The sequence below is a fragment of the Protopterus annectens genome, chromosome 16.part0 (genome assembly GCF_019279795.1).
Source record: "Protopterus annectens isolate FY-2018-M chromosome 16.part0, PAN1.0, whole genome shotgun sequence".
NCBI classification, from domain to species: domain Eukaryota; kingdom Metazoa; phylum Chordata; order Ceratodontiformes; family Protopteridae; genus Protopterus; species Protopterus annectens.
In genome coordinates, this window is record NC_056750.1 from 879,627,090 (window position 1) to 879,651,946 (window position 24,857).

Here is a 24,857-nt window from a genome sequence, read left to right on the forward strand (position 1 = left end):
ATCGTGGACTAGTGCATCTCTGGGAAGGTGATCAGGAAGCGGTAAAAGGGAGAAGTATTTGCTGCATTTGGTGTTGAAGGGGGTGGCAAACAGATCACAGCAAGGTTGTCCCCATTTGCAGAAGATCACATCCGCAACAACCTGATTCAGAAACCACTCATGAGGCATGAGAATAGCTCTGCTGAGCCTGTCTGCTATGATGGTGGACTTCCCAAGGATGTGTGTCGCAATCAGAAATCGTTGGGAAGAAATCGCCCACTGCCAGAGTCTGAGTGCTTCTCGACATAGGGGGTAGGACCTGGTTCTGCCCTGCTTGTTGATGTACCACACCACTGACATGTTGTCTGTTTGAATTGCAATGGTCCCAGAAGGGAGAGAGTCCTGAAGGGCTTGCAACGCTAGGAGCACAGCTCTCATCTCCAAGACATTTATGTGGAGATGGTATTCATGAGGCTGCCAAGTGCCTTGGACTGTCCTACTCTGATAATGTCCCCCCCACCCTATCAGTGAGGCATCCGTGGTCACTGTGGCAACCGGAGGAGACTGAATGAAGGGTCACTAGAGGGGAGACCATCCACCAGGAAAGGTGTCTTTTGCATGCTTCTGTAATCATGATCATATGAGACATGGGGAGCTGTTTGAAGGACCACTGTGTCAATAGAAGCCACTGGGGAGCTGTTTGAAGGACCACGGTGTCAATAGAAGCCACTGAAGGATTCTCGTGTGAAAATGGGCCAGAGGTATCAAAAGAATTGCCGCTGCCATAGAGCCTAGGGTTTGAAGGACATACCTGACTTGTACCCATTTGCACTGCATGAGGAATTGAACCTGCTGGCGAATTGTGGACACCCTGTCCGAAGGTAGCTTTGCGTACATGCTCCTTGTGTCTAAGTCTGCTCCTATATAAGTAATAGATTGACAGGGAAACAAGACAGATTTTTTGAAATTTATAGTAATGCCTAGCTGAGAGCAAATTGAAATTGTGAAGTCCCTGGCTTGAAGAAGTTGATGCCTGGTAGTAGCAGTGAGGAGCCAGTCGTCTAGATATGGAAACACCTGGAATCCTTGAAGCGTCAGGTGAGCTGTGACCACTGCCATACATTTGGTGAACACCCTGGGAGCTGTGGTAAGAACAAAGGGCAGAGCTCTGAACGGATAATGACTGGCTCCAAGCCAGAAGCGAAGGTACCTCCTGGAGCGTCTGTCCATCTTGATACGATAGTACGCATCCTGGAGATCTATGGAGCACATCCAATTGTCCTGACCCAGAAAGGGTAGATCCGAAACTTTGTTCTTTGAACAGATATGTTCAGTCTGATGAGATCCAAAATAGGGTCTCCAGTCCCCTGCCTTTTTTGGTACCAAAAAGAACCTTGAGTAAGTTCCGGATCTGTATTGGTCTGCTGGGATTTCCTGGATGACTCTTTTTTTCCTAGCAGTTTTGAAACTTCTATAACTGCTTGGTCCCTCAGATTGGGTGGAACATCTGGGGAGACTTGCGTGATGGAAAAGGGGGTTGAAAGAATGGGATTCTATAACCTCTGGATATGATTGAATGTACCCATTTGTCTTGCGTTAGATTTAGCCAGGCGTTTGGGTACATTGAAAGTCTTCCCCCGACTGCCTCCAGAGGCAGACAGTCGGACAACACTTCAGGGATGTTGGAAGGGCTTGTCAGAGAAAGATTCTCTGCTGCCCTGATTCTGCGGACCCCCTCTGCCAGGAGGGCGGCATCTGTTGTTATTGTTACTTCCTCCTCTGCCCCTGGAGGAAAAATCACAACATGTGTCAGGCAAAGCTCCCTGGGATTTATGAAACCACATTTTCCCACTCTTCTGACCCTTGGAGTATGGTCTAGAAGAAGTGGAAAAACGGACTCCCATGGCAGAGAGAGTCTTGCCTTCCTGCTCACACCTAGTGAGAGTGTCTTTCACCTGTGGTCCAAAAAGAAAGGAACCGTCAAAGGGAGTGTTGATAAATGACGCTCGGAAGGGTTCCGCAAAGTTACACAGCCGCATCCCTGCATGTCTCTGAAGTGCCACACCTGTACCCGTGGCTCTACTCCCACCATCGGCTATGTAGGAAATGAGCCTCATGGAGGAGTTGACTACTGAGTTAAGGGTTGCCAGCTGAAAAGCCACTTTAGCTTGAGCCCCTTCAGCTGATGGATCCTGAAGGGTATCTCCGAGCTCTTTCAGGAGATCCCTCTGAAGCCTGGTGAAATGGTATAAGTAGTTCAGTGACCTCATGGAGAAGGTCGCTAAAGCAAACATTTGCTTCCCATATCTGTCCATGGTCCTGGACTCCTTGTTAGGAGGATGGACAGAGGAAGAAGTTTCCGCTAACTCCTTTTTAGTGGCTGCTGCTACCACCATGACATCCACGGGAACACCCTTAGCAAGGAACTGTCTGTCCGGGGGTGCAGTAATAAACTTAATTGGCCTCCTCAGGGTTGGTTCCACTGTATCCGGGGCTGACCAAGCCCTTCGAGCCACCACCGACATTAGTGGATCGAAGGGCGGAGAAACCCAGGAGGTGGAGGGTCGGGAACCGAACGCATCCAGGAATACAGATTCATCCTCGGAAGGGGCAAGGGTATTCCAGTTCCCCCTCTGCTTAAGCATTTCTAGGAGTTCCGCAAAGGAAACATCTTCAGAGGGGGATCTTGGGGACTCTTCCAATTCATCCAAATCCGTATCAGAAGTGACAGACTCGGAGGAGTTAATGTGCTCCCTCTTGCACTTCTTCTTCTGAGGGGGCTCCTCTGAATGATCAGGGGAGGCCTCGGAGGAAGAGGAAACACCCAATGGGGTGGTCTGGAGCGCTGGTTACCCACGCTTGGGATCTGGAGGAAGGACAGAGGTTGACGCAGGCACTATGGGGGATGGAGCCAGTGGGGTCGAAGGTGGAGCTGACTGGGAGGCCAGCACACTCCTCAAGACATCGAAGGCATCCCTGTCATGATGCAGAGAAGGCTCCAGCTCTGAAGACACCGGAATTCTCCTCCGCACCGAGGGAGACGGCTTCGAGGCCGATGTAGGAGCTAAGCTCACTTGTGCCGACGCTCCGAGAGGGAGAGCGGGGTCGGACAAGGGTCCAATGCCACTCACCCCCTCGGAGCTGACGAGGGAGTCTCGGCACCCAGATCCCTCGACGGAAGGCACCATTGATGGGATTGGAGCCGACGACGGATCCGAAGGAGAAATCGTAATCGGAGCCGATGGTTCCATGACTCGAACCCCAATAAACTTTGGCTCCGAGCTCAATGGAGTCGGAGGAGGAACATCGATAGAAATGGATGGAGCCGACACCTGATGCGGAGGGCTGGACAACATTTTGGCCAGCGCCTGCGACTACAACAACCTACTGACCACTCTGTCGACATCATGGTCTGAGAGCCTAGAGGACCGAGAAGAATGTGAAGATCTATGACTACGGTCACTCTGCAAAAGGGGAGACCGAGGAGCCGAATTAATGGAGTCTAGCGAATGGGACCTCTGCCTTTTTTAGACCTTGACGGCTCCGAGGGTACTGGTGGAGCTGACAACGAAGCAGTTTCCTTGGTTCCAGCTGGAACTGAAGAGGTAGGAGGCAAGGTAGGGGCCAATGACGGCTCTGAGCTGGGAGCCGACGATTTGGCCGGTTTAGGGGATTTCACTGGCTGAGCCTTGGCCGGTGAATCTTGAGGCTTGAGAAGACCTCTCAAAATAAGTTTATATATATTTTTTTTTTTTTTAAACTAGGGAGCCTCTAACTCAAACGGCTACCTACCAAAGACTAAAGGGAAGAACTCTCTAATTTAAAAGAGTTCTAAGGGGGGAAAACAACTACCAAACACTAGCTAAATGTACTGGTTATCACTATGAAATATCACAACTATATAAAATAACAAATATCTAAAAGAAAACCCTAATCTGACACAAAAAATCAGATTAATAAAGTTATACAAGCCTGAGCCAGTAACCATGAACCTCGCAGCTGAAGGGGTAAATGAGATCTGGGTAGCTAGCGCTAGGCATCATGGGATAAGGGGTAGCCTCGAGCCAGTAAACAGCTCTCGAGCTATAGAAGATGGCTGAGTCGGAGCTGAGGATCGGCTCCGATCCCAACAAGCAAGAAATGAAGGCGAGATAGAAAACTTAACATCACACATTCTCCGACTAAAGCTACTTTGCACATTGGTACGTCACCAAGTAAATCATAACACAAGCCTTAAATCTGAATGCTTGCTGTAAACTTCGGTGTGGGTACTGGATAATGTGCATGTCTTGAAATTAACACAAATTTCTTCAGCTCAGTATTTCAACAGAACACGATCCTTAAAATTACAAAGCAAAAAGACTGTTAGATCAAGATGAAAACGACCCTTCTTTCATTCTTTACATTCATCCAGTTAGAACATCTGAGGTATGAATTTTACAAAATCTCACCAGTCTAAAAACTCATGCCTAGACAGGAAGAAGAGATACCAGGGACACTGCCAGCTTTTCGTATTTTTTTCTGTAAGCCATGAGTTTTTAGACTGGTGAGATTTCGACAGAGGTTTTTAAGCTGGTTCTCTAGCCACGGGAAGGTAATTTACCTCTAGGACTTGGTTTGGAAGGCACTATTTTTTTGGTTTGCAATATAAAAAAAAAGAAAATAATAAAGTGCCCTTGACGGACAAAGCCAAACTAGTTTTCATAATACGCAAAACAAGATAGGACTTGAAGTCTGAAACACACGAAACTCTGTACATGTTTTTAACTTTCAAATGACGGAGTATCATAAACTTGTATTTCTAATCTTCCTTAGACTATTTATGAGAAGAAAATACATCCCAGTCCTGAAAACTGTTGTTACAATATATCATTGCAGTATTGTTTTAACATTTTCCATTTTTAAAGCAAAGATGACCCCATTCAAAGGAGAGCAAAAATATTACACAGAAAGGCGACATGCCCAAAGTCGAAGAACATTTTGTTACTACGAAATGGAAGCTTCGGTGATGCGGTTTTAAAGTCACAAATGTGATAAGTGTTTTCTGTTTAACTACTGACCATTTATTCTCAAAACTGTGACCTTTGCAAGAAGGAAAGGGAAAAAACACAATTTGTTCTTGTATTATGAAACTTATTATTCTAAGACACAATACGGCCAGAGTTGGTTATAAGAGTTGACGTTTTTTTTTTTCTTGAATATTCTAGAAGTAATTGCAAATTTCTAGTTTCTTTAAAGCATAACCTGCTGAAAGGCTAGGTAAGGAATAACCTGAAAACAGAAAAGGTAAGCTTATATTTTTAAGTGCACTTCCCTCTCTCTAGCAGTATTATTCTAATACATTTACTTGGTTTATGACATTCTAAAATATTACTTTTTGAATGCTTTAGTCATCCTCTTTTAACACTAATACGTCTTTTTATCCAGCTTCATTATATGGTTAATGACTTGAAGAGTCCTTTAGAAGGTTTACATTTTTGAAGACTTTCAGACATGCAATGATTTTTTTCCCTAAAACAATACTCATCTTTTAAACTGAGTAATTAAACTTCATACTAATGGCTATTCTCTTGCCTCTGTCTTCATTTAATAAAAAAGTGAAAGTGTGTCATCATGTTATGAAAAAGGATCCTGCTATACGCAAGATTATTTTTTCATATACAGATAACAGAGATGCTTACAGTTTTAATCAAAGACTACCTAACTAAATTATACACATTGGCTAATACTGGTTGATTGTCAGGTTTGAAAGCTAAATCTGCCAGGAACATTCTTAATATAAGATCAGTTGATTATGTTCAGAGATTTTGTCTACCTGATAAAGCTAAAACTTGTACCAACACAATATCAAGATTTTATGAAGTAACACTACTAAAAATTTAATTAATAGTTCAAGACAACTGATTGATGTTAAGGATGTTAAAATGATAACTCATTACTTTACAGTTTTATACACTCCACTGTTTTTGTTTTGGGATTCATACCAGAACACCCAAAGTTTGTATCACTAGTTGATTACCTTTTAAATTACAGGTAATTTAAAACGTAGTTTTTACACCAACAAAAATGAAGTTACATATCCAGAAAAATCTAAAACAATTAGAAACTGATAGTTATGACATAAGCAATTTAATCTGAACACATAAGTTAAATACTTCCATAAATTTAAACGTAATAAAGTAATGTAATGCTGAAGACATCCTGTTTCTTGATATAAAAGTCCTTAAGCTTAACTCCTTCATCCACTCTATAATGCAGGTCAAGTAATTATCCTACTGCGGCACACTTCATATGTACCCACACAGTGCAGGTACTTCAGCAAATAACAGCCATACTGAGTCATATACACATTCAAAGCACCACATCAATTCAAAGCCAACTCCTCAGCAATCAAGTTATCAATTCGATACAAATTGTACAATCTCATTTTACAGGGCATTGTCCACTAACAAGAAAATCCTACTTCAAAGAGCCATCAAACCCTACACTCCAAGCTTATGTCTCCTGCTTGACATGTAGAGCATCTCCACACCTTCTACATAATTCAGCTCATTTACCAGGGCTTCTCGACACTTTTCAGAAGAACCATCACCTAGTGTACAGCCACAGCTTGCTGGGCATGCTGCCCATAAAGAATATTATTCAGAAAACCCTTTCTTCAACTGCAAGGTGTTCCTCCTTTCACAGATACCAACCACCTTGGCTAAACTAAGACTATTCATCACTCTGCTCCTTGGGCAACCAACCTGCTTAAAGGCCCCTCCACTACAAATACATATGTTTTTTTCAGGAGAAATCATTAAATTTGTTATTATGTCAGACAACAGTGGCTTCCATTCATCTCCCATTAATACGGCTCCTTAACATGACTTTTTTTTTTTTTGTTATGTGGAAGAGTACAATCATTTTTCATTCCATTTAAGCATCAACACATCAGCTTTCAAGGCACCATTCCCAAGGAAGTCCGCTCAGAAGTCATTATTCTTTTACTCCCTTTTACAATAAAACCAGACTACAAACGACTAATCAGTCACAAGCAGTGACATTCCAGCGTTTCATTATTCCCTCGCGTGAAGATATCATTCCCTTTTACAATAAAACCTGACTACAAATGACTAATCAGTCACAAGCAGTGACATTCCAGCGTTTTATTATTCCCTCGCGTGAAGATATCATTCCCTTTTACAATAAAACCAGACTACAAATGACTAATCAGTCACAAGCAGTGACATTCCAGCGTTCATTATTCCCTCGCGTGAAGATATCATTCCCTTTTACAATAAAACCAGACTACAAATGACTAATCAGTCACAAGCAGTGACATTCCAGCGTTTCATTATTCCCTCGCGTGAAGATATCATTCCCTTTTACAATAAAACCAGACTACAAATGACTAATCAGTCACAAGCAGTGACATTCCAGCGTTTCATTATTCCCTCGTGAAGATATCATTCCCTTTTACAATAAAACCAGACTACAAATGACTAATCAGTCACAAGCAGTGACATTCCAGCATTTCATTATTCCTCGTGAAGATATCATTCCCTTTTACAATAAAACCAGACTACAAATGACTAATCAGTCACAAGCAGTGACATTCCAGCGTTTCATTATTCCTCGCGTGAAGATATCATTCCCTTTTACAATAAAACCAGACTACAAATGACTAATCAGTCACAAGCAGTGACATTCCAGCATTTCATTATTCCCTCCGTGAAGATATCATTCCCTTTTACAATAAAACCAGACTACAAATGACTAATCAGTCACAAGCAGTGACATTCCAGCGTTTCATTATTCCCTCGTGAAGATATCATTCCCTTTACAATAAAACCAGACTACAAATGACTAATCAGTCACAAGCAGTGACATTCCAGCGTTTCATTATTCCCTCGTGAAGATATCATTCCTTTTACAATAAAACCAGACTACAAATGACTAAGCAGTCACGAGCAGTGACATTCCAGCGTTTCATTATTCCCTCGTGAAGATATCATTCCCTTTACAATAAAACCAGACTACAAATGACTAATCAGTCACAAGCAGTGACATTCCAGCGTTTCATTATTCCCTCGTGAAGATATCATTCCCTTTTACAATAAAACCAGACTACAAATGACTAATCAGTCACAAGCAGTGACATTCCAGCGTTTCATTATTCCCTCGCGTGAAGATATCATTCCCTTTTACAATAAAACCAGACTACAAATGACTAATCAGTCACAAGCAGTGACATTCCAGCGTTTCATTATTCCCTCGTGAAGATATCATTCCCTTTTACAATAAAACCAGACTACAAATGACTAATCAGTCACAAGCAGTGACATTCCAGCGTTTCATTATTCCCTTGCGTGAAGATATCATTCCCTTTTACAATAAAACCAGACTACAAATGACTAATCAGACACAAGCAGTGACATTCCAGTGTTTCATTATTCCCTCGCGTGAAGATATCATTCCCTTTTACAATAAAACCAGACTACAAATGACTAATCAGTCACAAGCAGTGACATTCCAGCGTTTCATTATTCCCTCGTGAAGATATCATTCCCTTTTACAATAAAACCAGACTACAAATGACTAATCAGTCACAAGCAGTGACATTCCAGCGTTTCATTATTCCCTCGCGTGAAGATATCATTCCCTTTTACAATAAAACCAGACTACAAATGACTAATCAGTCACAAGCAGTGACATTCCAGCGTTTCATTATTCCCTCGCGTGAAGATATCATTCCCTTTTACAATAAAACCAGACTACAAATGACTAATCAGTCACAAGCAGTGACATTCCAGCATTTCATTATTCCCTCGTGAAGATATCATTCCCTTTACAATAAAACCAGACTACAAATGACTAATCAGTCACAAGCAGTGACATTCCAGCATTTCATTATTCCCTCGCGTGAAGATATCATTCCCTTTTACAATAAAACCAGACTACAAATGACTAATCAGTCACAAGCAGTGACATTCCAGCGTTTCATTATTCCCTCGTGAAGATATCATTCCCTTTTACAATAAAACCAGACTACAAATGACTAATCAGTCACAAGCAGTGACATTCCAGCGTTTCATTATTCCCTCGCGTGAAGATATCATTCCCTTTTACAATAAAACCAGACTACAATGACTAATCAGTCGCAAGCAGAGACCTTCCAGCGTTTCATTATTCCCTCGCGTGAAGATATCATTCCCTTTACAATAAAACCAGACTACAAATGACTAATCAGTCACAAGCAGTGACATTCCAGCATTTCATTATTCCCTCGCGTGAAGATATAGATATCATTCCCTTTTACAATAAAACCAGACTACATATGACTAATCAGTCACAAGCAGTGACATTCCAGCATTTCATTATTCCTCGTGAAGATATCATTCCCTTTACAATAAAACCAGACTACAAATGACTAATCAGTCACAAGCAGTGACATTCCAGCGTTTCATTATTCCCTCGCGTGAAGATATCATTCCCTTTACAATAAAACCAGACTACAAATGACTAATCAGTCACAAGCAGTGACATTCCAGCGTTTCATTATTCCCTCGCGTGAAGATATCATTCCCTTTTACAAAAAAACCAGACTACAAATGACTAATCAGTCACAAGCAGTGACATTCCAGCATTTCATTATTCCCTCGCGTGAATATATCATTCCCTTTACAATAAAACCAGACTACAAATGACTAATCAGTCACAAGCAGTGACATTCCAGCGTTTCATTATTCCCTCGCGTGAAGATATCATTCCCTTTTACAATAAAACCAGACTACAAATGACTAATCAGTCACAAGCAGTGACATTCCAGCGTTTCATTATTCCCTCGTGAAGATATCATTCCCTTTTACAATAAAACCAGACTACAAATGACTAATCAGTCACAAGCAGTGACATTCCAGCGTTTCATTATTCCCTCGCGTGAAGATATAATTCCCTTTTACAATAAAACCAGACTACAAATGACTAATCAGTCACAAGCAGTGACATTCCAGTGTTTCATTATTCCCTCGCGTGAAGATATCATTCCCTTTTACAATAAAACCAGACTACAAATGACTAATCAGTCACAAGCAGTGACATTCCAGCGTTTAATTATTTCCTCGCGTGAAGATATCATTCCCTTTTACAATAAAACCAGACTACAAACGACTAATCAGTCACAAGCAGTGACATTCCAGCGTTTCATTATTCCCTCGCGTGAAGATATCATTCCCTTTTACAATAAAACCAGACTACAAATGACTAATCAGTCACAAGCAGTGACATTCCAGCGTTTCATTATTCCCTCGCGTGAAGATATCATTCCCTTTTACAATAAAACCAGACTACAAATGACTAATCAGTCACAAGCAGTGACATTCCAGCATTTCATTATTCCCTCGCGTGAAGATATCATTCCCTTTTACAATAAAACCAGACTACAAATGACTAATCAGTCACAAGCAGTGACATTCCAGCATTTCATTATTCCCTCGCGTGAAGATATCATTCCCTTTACAATAAAACCAGACTACAAATGACTAATCAGTCACAAGCAGTGACATTCCAGCGTTTCATTATTCCCTCGCGTGAAGATATCATTCCCTTTTACAATAAAACCAGACTACAAATGACTGATCAGTCACAAGCAGTGACATTCCAGCGTTTCATTATTCCCTCGTGAAGATATCATTCCCTTTTACAATAAAACCAGACTACAAATGACTGATCAGTCACAAGCAGTGACATTCCAGCGTTTCATTATTCCCTCGCGTGAAGATATCATTCCCTTTTACAATAAAACCAGACTACAAATGACTAATCAGTCACAAGCAGTGACATTCCAGTGTTTCATTATTCCCTCGCGTGAAGATATCATTCCCTTTACAATAAAACCAGACTACAAATGACTAATCAGTCACAAGCAGTGACATTCCAGCGTTTCATTATTCCTCGTGAAGATATCATTCCCTTTTACAATAAAACCAGACTACAAATGACTAATCAGTCACAAGCAGTGACATTCCAGTGTTTCATTATTCCCTCGTGAAGATATCATTCCTTTACAATAAAACCAGACTACAAATGACTAATCAGTCACAAGCAGTGACATTCCAGCATTTCATTATTCCCTCGTGAAGATATCATTCCCTTTTACAATAAAACCAGACTACAAATGACTAATCAGTCACAAGCAGTGACATTCCAGCGTTTCATTATTCCCTCGCGTGAAGATATCATTCCCTTTTACAATAAAACCAGACTACAAATGACTAATCAGTCACAAGCAGTGACATTCCAGTGTTTCATTATTCCCTCGCGTGAAGATATCATTCCCTTTTACAATAAAACCAGACTACAAATGACTAATCAGTCACAAGCAGTGACATTCCAGCGTTTCATTATTCCCTCGCGTGAAGATATCATTCCCTTTTACAATAAAACCAGACTACAAATGACTAATCAGTCACAAACAGTGACATTCCAGTGTTTCATTATTCCCTCGCGTGAAGATATAACTTCTTTCTTTTATCAAAAATCACTGAGCACAACATGAATTACTTCTTAACAAACAAGTTCTTTCATGTCTCTACAGTTAAACACTACACTGAACGTTATGCACTCTCCAACAAACCCAACTCCCTTCTCAGGCAACAAATCTTCCATAACACATTGAAAAGGCCCACAGGATCAGCATATACACAAAACATATTTAACCTGCAAGGTATGCAATTCTTTAGTTATGGTGATATACTCTTACCTGTGTAAAGAACCATCCCGTTTTTAACTTTTGATTTCATGTTCATAATAAACACACATTATTTCATGCCAACACTTATACACAAATACTAATATTTAAATAGAAAAAGACAGTCATTGCAAATTACTGTTATCACTACTGCTAGATAATAGAATAACCCAATCTTAAACAGTATGTACGTTTTTAGGAACTAATATGCACACGTTTAATTTTCCATCCTTATATTTACCTTAAACATAGCTTGGTGTTCTTATTTCTCATGGAAGCCCCAGTGGTTCTCATTACATTAAACATATTAACAGCTGTAATTAAAACTTACTACAAGCTCATTTTCATAAACAAACATTTTAATCTTTTGTCATTTTTATTACAAATTGTTTTATTCATGTTCACAGTACACACAGCTATAGTCTTACTTTTGAATTAAGATGTCAGATATTTATCAAAGCTGCTCTGTCATAAGCAAGGTGTTCATTTGCATAAACAAGAACACCTATTTTAACCACTCTCCAGCATTTTCATTATGAACACGCTTATTATCATAGTCACAATAAACCATCAAACACTGAGAAATGAATAAAAGCATGATAATCGTTCATAAACAAGTAAAGGAAAAATTCAAAACAAGCAAAAGAAGATGCCCATTTTATAAGTCAAGTAAGGAACTTGGGTGTTTACATGATACAGATATTACTGTGTTCAGCAATATCCATGCCATGCATCATGATTTATTGCATATATGTATATACTCAAACTCACACACACACACACACACACACACACACACACACACACACACACACACACACACACACACACACGTGTATATATATATATATATATATATATATATATATATATATATATATATATATATACTAACACACTCTTAACAAGTGGTGTTCTTAAGTACATTCTTTCAATTTTAGCTGCTAATATGCTTCAGTGGTATGTTATACTTAGCTTAGATGCGATACATACACCCACACACCCACAAACACATGGGTGCAATATACTCTGTCCAATGTACTCCTTGTTGACGGAGTATACTGGTGCGACTTGAAAGTGACACTGGTCAGTATTCTGATATGTCCAATACCAGCATGTTGACTTTTTCCATTATGTGTGAGCCATACATATATGAAGGTAAGTGTCGTTTTGCCAGTTAGGGTTAGAGAAAGGAGATAGCTTTAGATTATAGTGTGCATGTGTGTGTTTGTGGGTGTGATTACTTGTTTGTTTAGTGACCGTTAGGGAAAGGTTTTTGGTAAGGTAATGTGTCAGCTTGGGGTTACAGAAGTATCAAAACAAAGGTTAGCACACATCAGTAAGGTAGCAATGGGTCCCTTTCCCAACTTCAGCAAACCGTTTTGCAGCTGTAACTTTTGTACTCCCAGTCCTTTTAAACTAAAGTCATACAGTCTATTGACAGACTGCCTTCATCTTCACAGCCTTTCCTGGAGGTTACTCTTTATACTATGATCCTGACCTACAAAGCCCACACACTAGGAACTTTAAAATGCCTTATGATCATACGCTCTCTTTTGTAAGATTCTATCATGTGTGGGGTTACTGTAGATGTTAAAAATTTAACTTTCCCTTCTCAACTTTGGATGCACCAATGTCGTCTTTCTCTGTGGATGTTATCTATTGCTAAAACAATGCACTGTCTTAATGACAATTTTGCCCTTATCTCACACAGTTTACAACATCCATCTACTATATGCTCTAAAAAACATATACAGGTTTGCATACTATCTGGATTTGATGTACAAATGACTCCCACATTGATGTTATATTTAGGCAGTGTGATAAGATCAGGAGTGATAATATGAAATGCGGGTGTTAAATGTTCTATGGATTCTGTATTTCCTTTTCTTCTCTCTTGACTAGCTCATGTAATTCGTCCTCTTCATTGTTCTGACATGTCCATTCATGTGGTAACTTTTACATACCTCTTCTGTTATTAGCATACCATCCTTCTGCTCTATTCTGACATTCCACCTTCCATTACGTCTCTGCAGATCCTGCCTCCATTTGTTCTCATGGTCCTTTTCTTTCTCTACATACCTTATTCACTCTTCCATTTCAAGATGATTCATTTTATCAGTCTTTCATTGGTTTGAATCCTTCATTTTCAGCTCCTTCTTCACTTTCTGTTTTATTTGGAGGTCTTTGGACTGTACCCTGAGCCCATCACCTCCTTCCTTGAACCTACAGCTACTACCAAGCTATATTCCGATTCAATGCACATTTTCTTGACTTGCAAAGTTGCTAGAAAAGTGTCCTCACTTAAACTAAAGCTTCTTTTGTGCTGCACATTTTGGTCAGCTGTGCAACAGGCATTTTTTTAAATCTCTGTATGAAACAAACAGCTGCTGTCAAATATGCTGTAAAGGTTTACACAATCTCTCTCCTCCAGCAACAGAGGTTTATAGACTGGATTAAGTTTATACACGAATTCCATCACGATTATTAAGATGCTTGTAGAACACATAGAAATGCTCATGTTTGTAATGCAGTGTGCTCACTGTAGTGTCACTGACTATGGCCACAATGATGTTGAGCCTTTGATCTGCTCCAGGACAAACCCAATGTCCACCTTAAAGTGATGATGTGACAACTGACGGTCTTGTCAGGTAACCAGTGTAATGCAGCAAACAGGATTTACTAGTGAATTCTTCCAGCTTTACTTCAAAACCTACTCATGCAGAAGCTCAGAAAATCTTCTTTCCAAGTGTGTCCGGACACCAATTTCTGCTGCCACTGCATTGGGCACAATCTTCTTGTGGTCTGGGTCTCATATGAAAATGGTCCATCAACCAAATCTGAATGCCTCAAAGTGGGCAGAAAAATCACAAAACATCATCAAGTGAGTTACTGCACTAAACAGCAGGTAGAACTACTGAGTTACTGCACTAAACAGCAGGTAGAACTACTGAGTTACTGCACTAAACAGCACGTAGAACTACTGAGTTACTGCACTAAACAGCAGGTAGAACTACTGAGTTACTACACTAAACAGCAGGTAGAACTACTGAGTTACTGCACTAAACACCAGGTAGAACTACTGAGTTACTGCACTAAACAGCAGGTACAACTACTGAGTTACTGCACTAAACAGCAGGTAGAACTACTGAGTTACTGTACCTGAAGCAGGAGCAAGGTGAAGCTGCAGGTCTACATCTTATTCTAAAGCTCCACACCTGGAGTACAGTCTGCATCTTATTCCGAAGCTCCACACCTGGACTACTTCCTCCACTTCTGAGGACACTCAGGGGTCTACATCTTATTCCGAAGCTCCACACCTGGACTACTTCCTCCACTTCTGAAGACATTCAGGGTGGTAGAGCCTGCACTCACTCCACTTCTGAGGACACTCAGAGGTCTACATCTTATTCCGAAGCTCCACACCTGGACTACTTCCTCCACTTCTGAAGACATTCAGGGTGGTAGAGCCTGCACTCACTCCACTTCTGAGGACACTCAGGGTAGCACACCAGAGCCTACACTCTCTCTACTTAGGAGTACTCCCCACCAATTCTGAAGATGCATAGGGTGGCACAGTCTCCTCTACATCTAATGATGCATAGGGTGGCAGAGCCTACACTCCCTTCACTTCTGATGATGCACAGGGCAGCAGAGCTTGCACTTCCTCCACATCTGGAAATGCACAGGGCAGCAGGGCCTGCACTCCCTCCACATCTGATGATGCATAGGGTGGCAGGGGACTGCACTGTCTCCACTTCTGAGTACTTCCCACCACTTTGGAGGATGCACATGGCGGCAGAGCATGTACTCCCCTCCACTTCTGAGGATGCACAGGGCAGCAAAGCCTGCACTCTCTACAATTCTGAGGAGGCACAGGGTGGCAGATCCTGCATGCCATTCACATCTGAGGACACAGTGGGTGGCAGAGCCTGCACTCCCTCCACTTCCAAGGACACACAGAGAAGCAGAGCCTGCACTCCCCCCACTTCTGAGGACATACAGAGTGGTAGTGCCTGCACTTCCTCCACTTCTGACAATGCACATATCCACTTCCGAGAATGCAGACAGCACCACAGCTTAACATTTTCTTTAAGAAAATCTGACGTTGTGCTACAATTTACAAAAATGGAATCGATTTCCAAAGTATCCATTTCAAAACGCTTTATTTTGAGCAAGCCACTTTATAAGACCAGACCTCCCTTGTCATCTGTGAGAAGAAGCAGACATACTATTCACTAGCTCCAAGAAGTCCTCACAGCATTTTCCAAGGCCAAGAACACTGCTTCTACTGGGCTGGATAACATACCAGGATACCTACTGTCCAGCCTGAAACAAGACCTGTCAAACCCCCTAAACAGGCTACAGCTTCCTAACAGATTTTGTGTTGGATGAATGGATGACAGTAACAGTCATCTCCCTGCACAAACATGGGGTGTCAATGGACTCAGGTAATTACAAACACAAGTCTGACCAGTGCCATCTGTATGGCTATGGAAAGGATCCATCCATCCACAACCTATTTTCCTCTTTTTTTTTTTTTTGCATTTGGGGTCAGGGTGTCACTTCAACAGTGAGAATCATCTAGAGCCAAGGTTTGCACCACCAGGTACATTGTTTCTGCCTCACTGCATGCTCACACCTACGGTCAATTTAGAGTGTCCAATTCATCCACTGCATATCTTTGGAATATGGAAGGAAACCACACAAACATAGGGAGTACATGCAGACACCACATAGAAGACACCCCAGCTAAAAATAAACAAGGGCATAGGCACCCTACAAACTCTTTACACAAGCCAGGTTTGTCAAGGGCAGATCCTGCCTACTTAACCTGCTTGATTTCCTTGAAAAGATTACTGAAGCAATGGATGAGGGAAATCAGTACACACTGCATATCTAGACCTTGCAAAACTGTTCGATACCATCCCACTCTCAGGTATCTAAGAAAATGGCCCGAATCCAGAAGTTGACAGGAAACCACAAACAGTAATGCAGTCTGAATGCAATATCACTTCAGGAATAACCAATAAATAACATTTTAAATTGCAACAAATACACTTATTGGAACATATACACAAGCACTTTCATCTCTCTCTCTCAGATATAGTTGAAAAACTCATCCAGATAAATATAAATCCCCAAATAACTTACTGGATAGCAAAATGGCCATCTAATTTATTTATTTATTGATTGCCTTTTGTTTACCAGAATGGTCTAATTGGCTACTCAGGCCCATTTTCAGAGGAGGACTGGGGAGAAAAGCTCCATTAAAGTTACAAGAATTTACAGAGAAAAAAGAATTTCAGTATCTTAACAGTAGAAATGGGGTGTTAGAATCAGACATTAATATAGTTAGATTTCCATAGGAGTGATATTCAATAATAAACAGGCTGCATTTACATACTTAGCAATATACAAAAATTTATTTACATAGGAGTGATAAAATCAGTCTATAGTTATAAATGCAAATAGGATTTACTGACATTATTTGTAGGATAAGATACAGAGCTGGAGAGTTAGTGGTTGGTGATAGTCTAGAGATCCGATAGAGACAGAAAGTTATGTTATGGTGTGCAGGAATTCATGTTACATTTGGGACCGAGCAATTGCTCTACGTGCAGGAATTCTTTTTGTGTTACGCTGTTTCTGCCATTTCCTGCTGGGGGCCGGTGATCCTGGACTGACTGGATGGTTTACTTTTTTGAATTATCTCATTCATTTTATTTATCTATTGGATTATTCTACCAGGTTTAACATTTTCTGGTGAAGAAGGTTGTGTATATCCTACCGAAACCGGTCTGTTGCAAAAGTGTTATACATGTGTAGGTTTTTTAACCTGTCACAATAAATTGTTGCCCTCAGGATCTACGTTTTGCTGGTTCTGTTTTTCTTTTGCTTCATGTTACATTTGGGACCGAGCAATTGCTCTATGTGCAGGAATTCTTTTTGTGTTATGGTGTGAACAAGAACAGAGTCAGGAGAAGTTTAGGCCCCATTTTAGGTTGGGCTTAAAGTTAGATGCACAGCTGTCCTGTTTTATGGGATAAACATAAAAGTCTCCAGCTGTATTATGAGATTTGGAAGTTATTAGTAGGCTCTGATAATCTGAGCGAATGCAACGTGCTGGGGGGGGGGGGTTGTGCTGGAGAATGTTTTGTACAGAAGGGCATCTGTGTGGTTTGTGTATTATTTTGTGGGTAATCTGAAGATGAACAAATGTAAGGCGATTAGGTAGTTGCAGCCAGTTGAGCTTCTTTATTGTTAAACAGTGGTACACATGGTAGGATGCCAACCGATCCTAGAACAGGATAAAGGATCCAAGAAATCAGACGGATGTCTCTACCTCCTCCAAATGACCTGTCACCAAAGTGTATCCCAAGGTTCAAGCCTTGCACCATTCCTCTTTGGCAGAGGTCAATATTACGGGTTTACGGTCAATCAAGTCTGCAGATGATTGTAAACTTGGTGCCATCATTAACCCTCCAGAAAACAGCAAGTTCTTCCAAGAGGGACTTACACAAACAGATAGCTGGTGTCAAAACCATAGCTTGAAGCTAAATGACAAACCATGCAGGTTATCCTCCTTCAGCAAGCTAAACACCCCCATAACTATTATGTTGATAACACACTCCTGAAACTAGATCCAGAAGTAGTTGGGGACCTGGGATACTATGTAGACAATGAGCTGTACTTCAATCAGCATGTATCTGCTATTGTAAGAAAGCCCTTGTTCATTGCACAGCTTTTTAGTATGGGCATGGTGTCCACGTCAGGGGATGTGATCACTCCAATGTATCTGGCACTTATTAGGTCAGTCATAGAGTATAATGCTCACTTCAGCATGCATCTGCTATTGTAAGAAAGCCCTTGTTCATTGCACAGCTTTTTAGTATGGGCATGGTGTCCACGTCAGGGGATGTGATCACTCCAATGTATCTGGCACTTATTAGGTCAGTCATAGAGTATAATGCTCACTTCAGCATGTATCTGCTATTGTAAGAAAGCCCTTGTTCATTGCACAGCTTTTTAGTATGGGCATGGTGTCCACGTCAGGGGATGTGATCACTCCACTGTATCTGGCACTTATTAGGTCAGTCATAGAGTATAATGCTCACTTCAGCATGTATCTGCTATTGTAAGAAAGTCCTTGTTCATTGCACAGCTTTTTAGTATGGGCATGGTGTCCACGTCAGGGGATGTGATCACTCCACTGTATCTGGCACTTATTAGGTCAGTCATAGAGTATAATGCTCACTTCAGTATGTATCTCTCCAAACACCTGGCACAACTTAAATGACCACAATGCTTTCTCACCAGGAAAATCAAGGGCCTAAATCATGATAGCTACACCGACCATCTCAAAGTCCTGTCTCTCTTCTTGGTATCTTACAAGCTATTGAGGGGGTGATCTCTGCCATGCATAGAGAACCTTACTAACCCCATCCTTTCAGACGTATTGCACATCCACAATTCCAAAGTTGGCATAAACACCATCTCAAGAGATCTCGTTCTCTTTTGCAACATAAACAGAACAAGTTGGATGGCTAGATATGCATGAGTGACAGAGAATGCTACTACGTTTGAGTAATTTCCCTCTCCACATAAAGCAATGAGCATCTCTCCTACTCTATTCAAGTATGAATGGATGAGAAACTGCACATTCACTCCTGGATTGGCATCTTTCTCTCTTATAGATAGGGATACCATGTAAATGTCTGCTTGGCTTTGGGCTCTCATACTTAAAATACAAGGGCTAGAAACATCTTGAGAATGCATGGCTAGACTTTTAAGGACTGCCATGAAAGAAAACCAAAGTACCTATGAAACTACATCTAACATGTTTTACACTGTATGCAAACAGCACGTAGTGAATGGACCAACAAGATTATCCTCAGAAATTGGGGAAAGGACAGACTTGTTAAGCACACTTCTGATGTCAGAAAGATGTTTTACAAGCTTTTGTTAAGCACCCCTCACTGCTGTCAAGCACTAATCTCATAATAGAGCATTAACAGAAGCCAACGGCTGCCACGGAAAGGTGGAAAAAACCACAAAGGGACTTTGAACAAAACAAAAAAAAAAAACTTTAATCAGCTATCTAAAATGTTTAACAGGTTTTTAAACCTTTTGCGATTCCTACTGCTCTTCTGCAGTGGTCACTCTCGGTGTGGCAATATTAACTGTGTTACAACTTTCCAATTTGTAAAACACTTGGCATTCTTACACTTTTGTATCTGCCTTTTGTAGTATATGGGAGTAAGAAAAGCTTCATGGATCAAGAGTTTTGATCAATTCTATCTGAGCATACCTCAGATAATTGCATGTTCTAACTATGGATGTCAGGATTCACCTCTTGACCTTTGTTCTTAAGGTGAATTTCTAGATGGCCATGTCTTGAACACATAAGCTGGTTATGATCAGAGACCAGATCATAATCCTCGGTGTTATAAAGATAAAAAATGAATGATCATTCCCTGAGGGGGGACTAGTGGATGTCTATACCACAAACACATAGGAGGAAGTAAGGATATTTGACATTTCAAGGGGTAGTGCACATGGGGCAAGGGTTTGCTGTATTACATAAAAAAGTAAATTAACAAGCTGGCATGAAGTACAGGAGACAAATGTGAAAAAAGTGAAAGGAAAAACGATGATATTTAAAAGGTGGTCATAGACACAGTAACCTAAATAAAGGAACCGCAGTGCTGCAAACGTGATGTTTTACCACAGTGCTACAAACATGACGTTTTAACCAAGTGATGTACGCACTTAAACACACTCATGACAATACAGGTTCAGTATAGAAAGATATTAAACTAGGCATGACATCTGAAATGAGAAGAAGAGAGATTTGTTCTCCCCAGTACTATGCAGTACTTTCTGAATTAGTCAACTGATTTCTCTCTCACAGTTCCTGGGTATAGTGCTCAATCCTGACCTCTGGTTATGGTTTATGTGGAGTTCACGGCATCCTCCTGTGCCCCAATGATTTTCTCCATGAAGGACTATTTCATTCCACTTCCCAAACAATAATATGGCTGAACTCAATTCTGCAAACTGCCCACATGCATTCATTTATTTTTGTTCTTGTGGCACTGGTTATGGCTTAAAAGTGACCACAATGGGCTGAAGCACTTGTCTGGCTAACAGAAAAATACATTTTGGCACAACATTTTAATACAAACTCATATTTCTCACAATAAAGATCTCACTAAACAAGATGGAACCACACTTACCTACTGAAATCAGTGTTTCATAGTTCTGTACCATCACTTCTCTGTGAAGCTCCTTGTCTTGTTTTCTTAACTTCTTCCACTCTTCTTCTGAGAACATAACGGCAACATCCTCAAAGGTTTCTGGAACCTATAAGAGACATACATTGTGTGATTCATCTTTTCTTCTACTATTAACAAAAAAGCTGCCATTTTCAACAGGAAACACTGCCATTTGTTAACAGGATTGTAGCTACTATGCTAAAAGACAAACACTGGCCACACATTAGAATTAAAGATGGATGTCAGACACTCCAGTTTAGCAGTTCTGAAGGTAAAGTTTGCAGACACAAGGAAATCTTATGATTTTTTTTTTAAACAAATTCCAAAGGAACGTGGTTAGTAGTACAGTAGTCCAGTCATTTGGGTGGTTCAGATAAAACATTCAGCAAGTTAAAGAGAAAAAATGGCACCAGTTAAAGGAAACTGAGAACAGAATAGTACATTATTTATTTATTATTAATGTCAGGGTTTAACTCCTGTTAAATGTGCGTCACTCTGTGCCCTGGTGGAGGAAAGGCGTATGAAAAAGCAACGGAGTCTACGGATAGGCAACCAAACAGCACATCAATGGGCCCATGTTTTCAAATGCTAGTGGGAGGTGTATGAAATGGATGGGCAAGCCAAACAGCACATCAATGGGCCCATGTTTTCAAATGGTAGTGGGAGGTGAATGAAATGGATGGGCAAGCCAAACAGCACATCAATAGGCCCATGTTTTCAAATGCTAGTGGGAGGTATATGAAATGGATGGGCAAGCCAAACAGCACATCAATGGGCCCATGTTTTCAAATGCTAGTGGAAGGTGTATGAAATGGATGGGCAAGCCAAACAGCACATCAATGGGCCCATGTTTTCAAATGGTAGTGGGAGGTGTATGAAATGGATGGGCAAGCCAAACAGCACATCAATGGGCCCATGTTTTCAACTGGCAGTGGGAGGTGAATGAAATGGATAGACAACCAAACAGCACATCAATGGGCCCATGTTTTCAACTGGTAGTGGGAGGTGAATGAAATGGATGGGCAAGCCAAACAGCACATCAATGGGCCCATGTTTTCAAATGGTAGTGGGAGGTGTATGAAATGGATGGGCAAGCCAAACAGCACATCAATGGGCCCATGTTTTCAACTGGTAGTGGGAGGTGAATGAAATGGATGGGCAAGCCAAACAGCACATCAATGGGTCCATGTTTTCAAATGGTAGTGGGAGGTGTATGAAATGGATGGGCAAGCCAAACAGCACATCAATGGGCCCATGTTTTCAACTGGCAGTGGGAGGTGAATGAAATGGATAGACAACCAAACAGCACATCAATGGGCCCATGTTTTCAACTGGTAGTGGGAGGTGAATGAAATGGATGGGCAAGCCAAACAGCACATCAATGGGCCCATGTTTTCAACTGGCAGTGGGAGGTGAATGAAATGGATAGACAACCAAACAGCACATCAATGGGCCCATGTTTTCAACTGGTAGTGGGAGGTGTATGAAATGGATGGGCAAGCCAAACAGCACATCAATGGGCCCATGTTTTCAACTGGCAGTGGGAGGTGAATGAAATGGATAGACAACCAAACAGCACATCAATGGGCCCATGTTTTCAACTGGTAGTGGGAGGTGTATGAAATGGATGGGCAAGCCAAACAGCACATCAATGGGCCCATGTTTTCAAATGCTAGTGGGAGGTGAATGAAATGGATAGACAACCAAACAGCACATCAATGGGCCCATGTTTTCAACTGGTAGTGGGAGGTGTATGAAATGGATGGGCAAGCCAAACAGCACATCAATGGGCCCATGTTTTCAAATGCTAGTGGGAGGTGAATGAAATGGATAGACAACCAAACAGCACATCAATGGGCCCATGTTTTCGACTGGTAGTGGGAGGTGAATGAATGTGATGAGATGAAAGGTTAAGTATTGCCAGTCAGCTCATGAGGTAAACAGGTAGGGGGACAGGAGTGAGTGCTAGGATTTCATAAAGCTGAACTCTAGAGTGTGGGCACGTACCATGCATCTGCTGCCGGAGGTGTAAGGGGGAGGAGTAGAAGAGCAGAAGTTTAGAAGTAAGGATTTCTGACGTTTTTGGGTTAAAAATAAGCCTTTTTCACATCCCTCTCCTCTACAAAGTAAGTTCAGTGCACTAAGTGAATGGCACACCAGCACAATAGTCATACCAATTAAAAGCAATTAGGACTGAACGAAAAGGTACTGGAAGCAGGACAATGGGAAACGATGTGAACCTAAGGGGGCAGATGGTAGTAGACAGAATAAAACAGAGTGGAAAAGGAAAGTAGAAAGTAGAGAAAAAATGGAGTAGGGGTGGGTAGAAGTACAACTAAAGAAGGTACTGGAAGGCAGTTACAGGTTACATTGGGCACTGCAGTATTACATACAGAAGTTATACAAAATGGACAGACATCAGTCAGAGTTTAGGAAGGAAAAGATACCTTCTCTGAGGGACAAGTCTGAGTCTCTGGATTAATGAATGTTGTATTCACAGAAAAGCAAAGGAATTCAGTGTTCAGTGACAGAGAGAAGTAGAAATGCTAGGTACAGCAGAGAGGGGTGCAAGAAGAGCTTAAAGAAGAAAGGGGTACAAGAGGAGCTTATGCTACATAAGAGCTGTAGTTGTGGGAAAGACCAAAGATAGGTATTTAATTCAAAATGTTCATTACATTAGTGAATCACTGTAGCAACAGGAGACAAAGGGGAACAACATAGAAATCCGGAGAGGTAAACGTACATGCAATATATAAAACTGTGGTATAAAAATGGATTCTGATGGACTGCTAGTGTGCCCAGCTCAAAGCCTGTAGCAGTTTCATTTGTGCTTTTTCTTGTTGAACAGAACATTGCTTTTCTTCTGGTGTTTAAGACAACAGTAAGTATCCTGCTGAATTAATTTGTGAATTGTTTATACATGATGCAACCAGCATTATGCAGGGTAAAAAAAAATAAATGTAAATGAAACTGTACAGGGGATATAACCTCCCTTTCTAAATGCTTCAGTTAATGTTAAATGCAAATCTAGTAATAATATTATATCTATATCTATGTATGCATCTCTATATATTTCTACATATTTCTATACATATATATTTTTTATTTATTTTTATTTAACATTTGTTGACCGGGAATGTCCGACTAGGTTCCACAGAGCCTGTTTTCAGCGGAGGCCCGGGGAGAAATGCTCCAGATGCATGACTTTGGAATGTGGGAGGAAACTGGAGTACCCAGAGGAAACCCACGCGAACACAGGGAGAACATGCACACTCCACACAGAAGGCACCCCAGCCGAGAATCGAACCAGAGAACCTCTTGCTGTGAGGCGACAATGTTAACCACTGCACCACTGTGCCGCCCTTATATATATTGTGTGTGTGTGTATATATATATATATATATATATATATATATATATATATATATATATATATATATATATATTGTGTGTGTATGTATATATATATATATATATATATATATAGTGTGTGTGTGTATGTATGTGTGTATATGTATATATATATATATATATATATGTATATATATATATATATATATATATATATATATATTGTGTGTGTTTATGTGTGTATATATATATATACATATATATATATATATATATATATATATATATATATATAGGTTTACCATGGAAATTTCGAATCAGCTTCGGTTAATCGTTTACAAAGTTGACCTGAAATGTTAAATCTGAAATTCCAAATAGTAAACCACAGTGAAATTGAATACATCAACCTCCTTGGTTCGATGTATTTGACACAGAAGAAGGTGACATTACTCACCTCCTGCTATGCGCAGTAATGTACCATTGAACTCTACATTCAATGGTACATTAATTCTACTATT

The 24,857-nt window shown here is 40.7% G+C and overlaps 1 protein-coding gene across 1 annotated transcript in view; it reads right to left on the reverse strand.

Moving 5' to 3' along the window:
* Positions 1-24,857, reverse strand: part of LOC122790677 — a 560,216-nt gene that overhangs the window by 478,820 nt on the left and 56,539 nt on the right. The window contains exon 4 of the mRNA XM_044058200.1: positions 20,950-21,076. Coding sequence (XP_043914135.1) covers positions 20,950-21,076 — 127 coding nt within the window. The remainder of the gene's footprint in view (positions 1-20,949; positions 21,077-24,857) is intronic.